Below are 9,078 nucleotides of genomic sequence, written 5' to 3' on the forward strand. Positions count from 1 at the left end.
CGTCGCGTCTGCTGGACGCTGAGGGAGTGAAAACTGCAGCCACTCGAGCTGTCGCCGGTGCATTGCACACGCCCTGGACGGGAGTTACTCTCGACGTGGGATGCGTCCGGCGCTATACCTCGCCGACCTACGGGTGGAAGTGCCCGTCTAAGCTCTCTCCGCTACCACCTTCACTTTCGGAACGGACAGCCCGCGGGACCCAGACACACCCCGAGAGCAGGGTGCATCGCGGCACTCAGGTTCACTCCTCCACATACGAGAAGGCGACGCAGGCCTCCAACAACACTTGCGAGAGAGCCACGCAGTCCAACCTCTCAGACTGGGAGGAAGTGACGCAACACCAGGCCACGCAGACAGACGTTCCGACATCGCCGGAAAGGAGTTACATTCCTCCCGGGACTCCACTCGCGCTCCGGAAGTGGGGACCACTCCGGACGACTTTGACGGCATCTCATTTCCAGTGGCGAGAACGCCTGTCCTAACGCTTACACCCGCGTTCAATCGGCCCTTTTCAGGGCCACAAACAAACAAATCTAAAAATAAACACCTGTATATAACTAGCGAACTTGTAATTACGTAAGAATATATTTCTGTACATAGTAAATCGAACGTGTTCATTGAAGACTACCTCTCCACGACCACTCTCTGTTTGCGAACCGTGAGGTAAAGAAGCCAGCGAACCTCCGCACAACCCCACATTCTGTTCTCCTTGAGTTATCGCTTACCGATTTTAACTTTGATTTTTGAATTTAATTTTTATATATTGTTATCTATGAATCACAAAAACAGTCCAAAACGTACATAATTAATAGATACTTATCAATGAAATTAAACAACAAAAAATTTGCGCACCAATAACCGTGCCTTGGCTCTTATTCGCTAATTTCCTTACTTAATATCGTTTTTATTAATTGAAACTTAAACTTAAACAGATTATATATTATATATATATCACGCATGCAACAACGTAAATTAAAAATAATTAAAACGAATTATTAATTAATTCATATCGTCATAAAATGTTACAATACAATGGAATCGGTACAGTGGTGACTATTATTATTCTAATTTACAGATGTTTTTTTCATCTTTTTACTTTTGCTTCTTAAAAGGAATGCCAAAGCTTGAACTAAGCCTGATTAATTTTAATTATTTTCAAATATATTCCACCCTTTGGTGCTAATAGAAACGCTTTAGGATCAATTACATAGGGTATTTGCGTTTTATCGCAAGTTTCGACTTTATAATTTCGTAGTATCCTTATAAGACCAATCTTTGTCTGATAAACAGCGAAGCGAGCACCTGAAAATAAAAAAAAATTATTACAAAAAAAGTTTCTTGACTAAAACAATTTTTCGTGTAAAAACAAAATGAACGGAACTTGAAGGAAATGAATATAAATCTACATATTTCACTTTACCAATGCAATTCCTTGGTCCATCACCAAAAGGTAAATAATGCATCGCGTGCCTGGCTTGCACTGCTTCGTCAGTAAATCTTTCTGGATCGAAAACATCTGGCTTCGGATAAATATCTGGATCTCGATGAATAGCGAAAACCGGAATCCACACCTTTTGGTCTTTTGGTATATTTAATGTGATACCATCGAAAGTATAACTTGATGTAGATTGTCTCATAAGAAATGTCGCTGGCGGATATTTTCGTAAAGTTTCTACATATATTAAAAACAATATAAGGAATAATTACTTGAAGAGTTATTTGTGAAATATAAATTATAGAAATGCATGTATATCTATTAAAAATTAATATTAATAATATTAATTTAATAATTAGGAAGAATTACTTGAAGAATTATTTGTGAAATATAAGTTATAGAAATGCACGTATATCTATTAAAAATTAATATATTAGCAATAAAACTATTGATATTATAATAATGCTAAAAAAATCAGTACATCTTTCTTTTATTAAATTTTTTTCTTCGAATAACGTACCTTTGAAAACTTTGTCCAAGTAATTCATCTTTTTTACGTTCTCATATGTTAAATTGCTACCGTGCTTAGTGTACTCTTCATCAATTTCCTCACGTAGCTTGTCTTGTATTTCCTGATTTAATGCCAACTCGTAAAGAGTGTTACTCATGGTCGTCGATGAAGTTTCAAAGCCGGCAAGGAAAAATACGAATGCTTGAGAAGCTATCAAGCTTTCAGTCATCTCTGAAAATATTCTTCGTGTATGTAAATTGAATTTATTAGGCGTTTCGGTTCGAATATGGGACCAGATCGACCTGGTACGCGCGTACAACCAAATTCCGGTACAAGAGCAGGATATACGCAAGACAGCCATCACAACACCATTCGGACTATACGAGTTCGTATATATGCCCTTCGGGCTGCGCAATGCTGCGCAGACATTTCAGCGATTCATGAACGAAGTAATACATAGACTCGATTACTGCTACGCATATATAGACGACATCCTGGTAGCATCCCGCTCTAAAGACGAACATAGAACACATTCACAACAACTATTCGAGCGATTGAACACATACGGCATCAGGATAAATTCAGCGAAATGCGGATTCGGGAAAAAGGAGATAAAATTTCTCGGATATATGGTATCAGCAAACGGGACACTACCAGAGAAAGTAGAAGCCATCAAGAACTTCCACAAGTCAAGTACCATAAAACAGATGCGACAGTTCTTGGGCACGATAAACTTTTACAGGCGTTTTATACCAAGGGCAGCCGGCGACCAAGCAAAACTGAATGACGTCCTAAAAGGACCTAGAGCGAAGAACAAAACTCCAATTGAGTGGACAGCAGCACTCGAAGAAGCATTTGAGAAGTGCAAGGACAGCCTGGCACAAGCAACACTGTTGGCACATCCCGAGCCGGGAACAGAACTGACACTAACAACAGACGCATCAGACACGGCACTCGGAGCAGTGATACAACAAAAAAGCGAGCAAAAATGGCAACCATTAGCATTCATGAGTAAAAAATTAAATCCGGCACAAAAAAAATACAGCCCGTACGATCGCGAGCTACTAGCAGTGTATACAGCTATCAAACACTTTCGACACATGCTAGAGGGAAGAGAATTCACGATATGCACCGACCATAAGCCGATAATATATGCCTTCAACCAAGATCCACTACGCAGCTCGCCACGCCAAGCACGCCAACTCGACTTTATCAGCCAATTCACGACCGATATACGACACCTACCAGGGAAGAAAAACGTCGTAGCGGACGCACTATCCCGGGTAGAAGAAATACAAACGGCTGTAAAGTACGAAGACCTTGCAAAATCACAGGAAGGAGACACAGAACTACAAGCCTTGCTACTCAACAAAACCGGATTAAAGCTAAAGAAGATCCCTATACCGGGAACGACCACACAATTATATTGCGTCATAGCAACGCTAATAACGCGCCCATTCGTGACCAAACCATATAGACAGCAGGTTTTTAAATTCCTGCATGGCTTGGCTCATCCAGGGATCAAAGCAACGGCAAGACTCGTCGCGCAACGTTACGTGTGGCCAAACATACAACGGGATTGCAATAGCTGGGCACGAGCATGCCTAGCATGTCAAAAAGCTAAGATTACGAGGCACAACACGACTCCGATAGGGACCTTCCAAGCCCCAACAAAGCGATTTCAACACATCTACATAGATATCGTAGGACCTTTGCCGATGTCAAGAGGAAGCCGATACTGCCTAACAATGGTCGACCGCTTCACGAGATGGCCAGAAGCAGTTCCAATACCAAATATAACGGCTGAAACGGTAGCAGAACATCTCGTCACGCAGTGGATAGCACGATTCGGAACGCCAGCAAGGATAACGACGGAACAGGGACGACAATTCGAGGCAGAAATGTTCAAACGGCTGACTCAGCTAACAGGTTCAACACACCTACGAACGGCGGCCTATCACTCAGCTTCCAACGGAATGGTAGAAAGATTCCATAGACAATTCAAAGCGGCAATAAAATGCCACGCGACGGAAAGATGGACAGAAATCTTGCCGATCGTGTTAATGGGAATACGAGTCGCATGGAAGAAAGACCTCAAAACCACCACCGCAGAACTGGTGTACGGCGAACCGATACGCTTGCCAGGCCAATTCCTAATAGACGAAGACAAGAATGGCTACAACAACGAGGACATAGTAGAAAAACTGCGGGCAACAATGGGCAAACTACGCCCACGCCTCAGACGGCACGGAAAGAAGGCAACCTTCGTCTTTAATAACATGGCAACAACACCGACAGTTTTCGTACGACACGACGCACCAACAGGGGCACTACAACAGCCGTACGACGGCCTATATAAAGTCCTCCAAACAAACGAGAAAACCTATAAAATACAAATCAACAAGAAAGCAGTCAACATCTCAGTCGACAGACTGAAACCAGCATATAGCTTGGACGAAGAGACGCTACGGCCAGAAGAAGAAGCAACAACGCCAACAACGCCTACACCACCAGCAACAACAAAAGCACAACAAACCCGAAGCGGAAGAATAGCACGCCCGCCAGTGAGATTCGCATACGGATCATAGAAAAAAGGGGGGACCTTAAACACAAGGGGATCCTGTGGCGGATAACTACCACAAAAGCTCAGGCGCGAGAAGAATAGATGCACTCCTGAGAACGACCGGCGATCACGCGCATGATACATGAAAGCGCGCGGCTGCTATCACGCGCCGAACACGAGCAAGCCCGCAGGAACTTCGGGAGCCCACCGAAATGCGGCGCCAACCGAGAGCCGCTACCAGCAAATGAAATCCGTTGAGTGACAGTATATAAGGACACCAGCGGAGCGAAATAATTAGTCGCGGCTCAGCGCTGCTGGAGAGGACTTCTCTCGTGAAGCACGGCTGAGTTAGCGACGGCTGACAGAGCTCGGGTCCGTCAATTACTTTCTTTCGCGCCTTGTACAGACACAGCAAACAAGGAGTAAGGAGACGTCCACGTCCGTTGCCGCCGCCCACCTTACGTGGGCTCTTTGAGCGGACAGGAGTGGAGCCTTCACCAGAAGCACCCTCCCCACGTCGCGTCTGCTGGACGCTGAGGGAGTGAAAACTGCAGCCACTCGAGCTGTCGCCGGTGCATTGCACACGCCCTGGACGGGAGTTACTCTCGACGTGGGATGCGTCCGGCGCTATACCTCGCCGACCTACGGGTGGAAGTGCCCGTCTAAGCTCTCTCCGCTACCACCTTCACTTTCGGAACGGACAGCCCGCGGGACCCAGACACACCCCGAGAGCAGGGTGCATCGCGGCACTCAGGTTCACTCCTCCACATACGAGAAGGCGACGCAGGCCTCCAACACCTGCGAGAGAGCCACGCAGTCTGACCTCTCAGACTGGGAGGAAGTGACGCAACACCAGGCCACGCAGACAGACGTTCCGACATCGCCGGAAAGGAGTTACACTCCTCCCGGGATTCCGCCCGCGCTCCGGAAGTGGGGACCACCCCGGACGACTTCGACGACACCTCAGTGACGAGAACGCCTGTCCTAACGCATACACCCGCGTTCAATCGGCTCTTTTCAGGGCCACAAACAAACAAATCTAAAAATAAACACCTGTATATAACTAGCGAACTTGTAATTACGTAAGAATATATTTCTGTACATAGTAAATCGAACGTGTTCATTGAAGACTACCTCTCCACGACCACTCTCTGTTTGCGAACCGTGAGGTAAAGAAGCCAGCGAACCTCCGCACAACCCCACATTCTGTTCTCCTTGAGTTATCGCTTACCGATTTTAACTTTGATTTTTGAATTTAATTTTTATATATTGTTATCTATGAATCACAAAAACAGTCCAAAACGTACATAATTAATGCATACTTATCAATGAAATTAAACAACAAAAAATTTGCGCACCAATAACCGTGCCTTGGCTCTTATTCGCTAATTTCCTTACTTAATATCGTTTTTATTAATTGAAACTTAAACTTAAACAGATTATATATTATATATATATCACGCATGCAACAACGTAAATTAAAAATAATTAAAACGAATTATTAATTAATTCATATTGTCATAAAATGTTACAATACAATGGAATCGGTACAGTGGTGACTATTATTATTCTAATTTACAGATGTTTTTTTCATCTTTTTACTTTTGCTTCTTAAAAGGAATGCCAAAGCTTGAACTAAGCCTGATTAATTTTAATTATTTTCAAATATATTCCACCCTTTGGTGCTAATAGAAACGCTTTAGGATCAATTACATAGGGTATTTGCGTTTTATCGCAAGTTTCGACTTTATAATTTCGTAGTATCCTTATAAGACCAATCTTTGTCTGATAAACAGCGAAGCGAGCACCTGAAAATAAAAAAAAATTATTACAAAAAAAGTTTCTTGACTAAAACAATTTTTCGTGTAAAAACAAAATGAACGGAACTTGAAGGAAATGAATATAAATCTACATATTTCACTTTACCAATGCAATTCCTTGGTCCATCACCAAAAGGTAAATAATGCATCGCGTGCCTGGCTTGCACTGCTTCGTCAGTAAATCTTTCTGGATCGAAAACATCTGGCTTCGGATAAAACTAGTTTTTCTATGTATTGTTCAAGATGCTCAGCGCATTCCGATATTAAAGAGAACATCTCCTTTAATTTGCCGGACGTAAAAGCGGGCGACAGCTTTACTCTTAAAGGTCGCCATCTTTTAGACTCCAAAGCGAAAAGATGTTGCGACAGTGGGTCAACCTGCAAAATAATGAGCATAATTATAATCGAGTAAATTTTTCAATTTAAGAAGACATTTTGCTGGATTAGAACAACTTGATTGAGAAGAAACTCAAGACTATTTAAAACTAATATCACGATTTTTAATAATCTTAATTATTGGAAAAATATAGTAGCGTGCCGAAGTTATTGAAACACATTTATATAATTTAAATATTATTATACAATTTGAAATATTTGCACATACTTTTTCACTAATAGGAATTCCTCTGTCGGCAAACTTGATAAAATCTTTGATAAGAATATCCTTAATGAATTCTGGATTTTTTACAATAAGAACAGGTGTCTTCCTAGCGAATATTCCAATCATGGATTCATCTTTGTACTTGTTGTATATTTCCATTAAATAATCACCTGTGGCTTTTTTATTAAGCATAACATCTTTAAAATTACCAAAAATCGGTATTGGTTGTGGACCGCGAATGCCACGTGACTTCCAAAAATCGAAGGTCGATGTAAAATAATAATAAACAGCGAGAAGTACGGCAGCAATACCGCACAGTATTTCAAAAGATTCCATTATCCTGCAGCTGCAGATCATTTATCTCGAGCGATGTTTGCTAAAAAAGAAAAAATAATATTTCATCAAAAAAAGATTGTTTGAAAAAATTAAAAATTGAATAAAAAAAGTTTGATAAGCCAAATACATATTTAACGAATTATAAATTTATGACAATTAATTTTTTAATCAGATTTTATCAATATCAGAAAGATCGATAAATCATTTATATAGATATGTATAAGATCTATGTATGTACGAGGGCTGTATGATAAGTACCTGTGTTAGGGGAGGAACGCATTTTTAAAAGTTTTTTTTATCTATTTCTTAACATAGTCTCCTTTCAGCTCGATATACTTAGTCCAGCGATATTCTAACTTTTTTAAGCCATCCAAAAAATATGATTTGTCGAACTCTGCGCTCTTCATCAAAAACGGATGTTTGGCCACGCTTGAATTCATTGAACCAATATCTGATGGTAGTCATCGAAGGTACATGGTCCTTATAAACGGCATGCAACTTCACTTTGATTTCCTCACACGTCTTCCCATCCAAAAAAAGGGATCGAATCACTGACCGCTCAAGTAACACAGTCTGATTATATTCGCTGCGACAGTAAAAATGTGGCTAATATAACGTCCTGCCAGCCTTAATTACAGCTATTTGGCAATAAATGTTATTTTGCTGGACTTTTGACTGCAAAAGCGCTGTGACAGCTAATAAAAAGTCAAAAACGCAGAAATAGCTGTTTTAGCTGTATTAATAGCTGTAAAATCACTGTGACAGCAATAAAAAAAACCAAAACTAGCCGCAGCGATTTTATCTGCATTAATTGGTATGAAGTCGCTATGACAGCAATAACAAAAACCAAAATTTAGCCACAGCTATTTTAGCTGTATTAATAGCTGTAAAGTTGCTGTGATAGCGATCAGAAAAACCAAAACTAGCCGCAGCGATTTTAGCTGCATTAATTGTTATGAAGTCGCATGCGCATGGATAGAAAATATAACCAAAATAGCTGTAATCTGGCTGTAATTTGTATGTCACAGCGAAAGTCAAGAATAACGTGACTATCAGTTTTATATTAAATTTAGCATATATCAGCGATGGTCAGCAGACCCATGCGTTCATTTATGCGGCTCTAAAATTATTATTTAAGGATCTGTGTGTAGTTCTGTAATCACTGTACTTATATAAATTTGCGTCCGCTCTAGTATACTTTATATGTACGTTATAAATTGTAATAATTTGCAATAATTATATAATCTTTAAATTTGATTTAAGTTTAATAAGGCAAAGGTTCCGGGTTGTCAAACGTTCAATTCCAGTTGAAGCCAAAAATTTTTTTTAATACTCTTCAATCTTTTTACATAATTTTAAAATTAAAATTTAACTTTCATTGAATATAAATTTACATATGAAAAATATTATCCGTTTATTAGTTTGTTTATCTTTATTACTATCATTGCCGTAATGTGGCTATGACAACATCTTTACGGCAAAATAGTTGTGCAGCCAAATGGTTATGACAACGTCTTTATAGCAAAATAATTGCGCAGCCAAATGGCTATGACAACGTCTTTACAGCAAAATAGTTATGCAGCCGGGTTGTCAAAGGTTCAATACCAGTTGAAGCCAAAAATTTTTTTTAATACTCTTCAATCTTTTTACATAATTTTAAAATTAAAATTTAACTTTCATTGAATATAAATTTACATATGAAAAACATTATCCGTTTATTAGTTTGTTTATCTTTATTACTATCATTGCCGTAATGTGGCTATGACAACATCTTTACGGCAAAATAGTTGTGCAGCCAAATGGCTATGACAA

The 9,078-nt window shown here is 40.2% G+C and overlaps 1 protein-coding gene across 1 annotated transcript in view; it reads right to left on the reverse strand.

The window, feature by feature from the left end:
• Positions 1-887: 887 nt before the first annotated feature.
• The window catches only part of LOC115243735 (cytochrome P450 6B1-like), a 16,979-nt gene continuing 8,788 nt past the window's right edge, over positions 888-9,078 (reverse strand). The window contains exons 2-7 of the mRNA XM_029820935.1: positions 6,934-7,306; positions 6,515-6,707; positions 2,295-2,363; positions 1,956-2,177; positions 1,421-1,672; positions 888-1,302 (exon numbers count right to left, since the gene is read on the reverse strand). Of these exons, the coding sequence (XP_029676795.1) occupies positions 1,130-1,302; positions 1,421-1,672; positions 1,956-2,177; positions 2,295-2,363; positions 6,515-6,707; positions 6,934-7,287 (1,263 nt within the window). The 5' untranslated portion in view covers positions 7,288-7,306 and the 3' untranslated portion in view covers positions 888-1,129. The remainder of the gene's footprint in view (positions 1,303-1,420; positions 1,673-1,955; positions 2,178-2,294; positions 2,364-6,514; positions 6,708-6,933; positions 7,307-9,078) is intronic.

This window comes from Formica exsecta, unplaced genomic scaffold, assembly GCF_003651465.1.
Source record: "Formica exsecta isolate Colony F162 unplaced genomic scaffold, ASM365146v1 scaffold722, whole genome shotgun sequence".
Lineage (NCBI taxonomy): Eukaryota > Metazoa > Arthropoda > Insecta > Hymenoptera > Formicidae > Formica > Formica exsecta.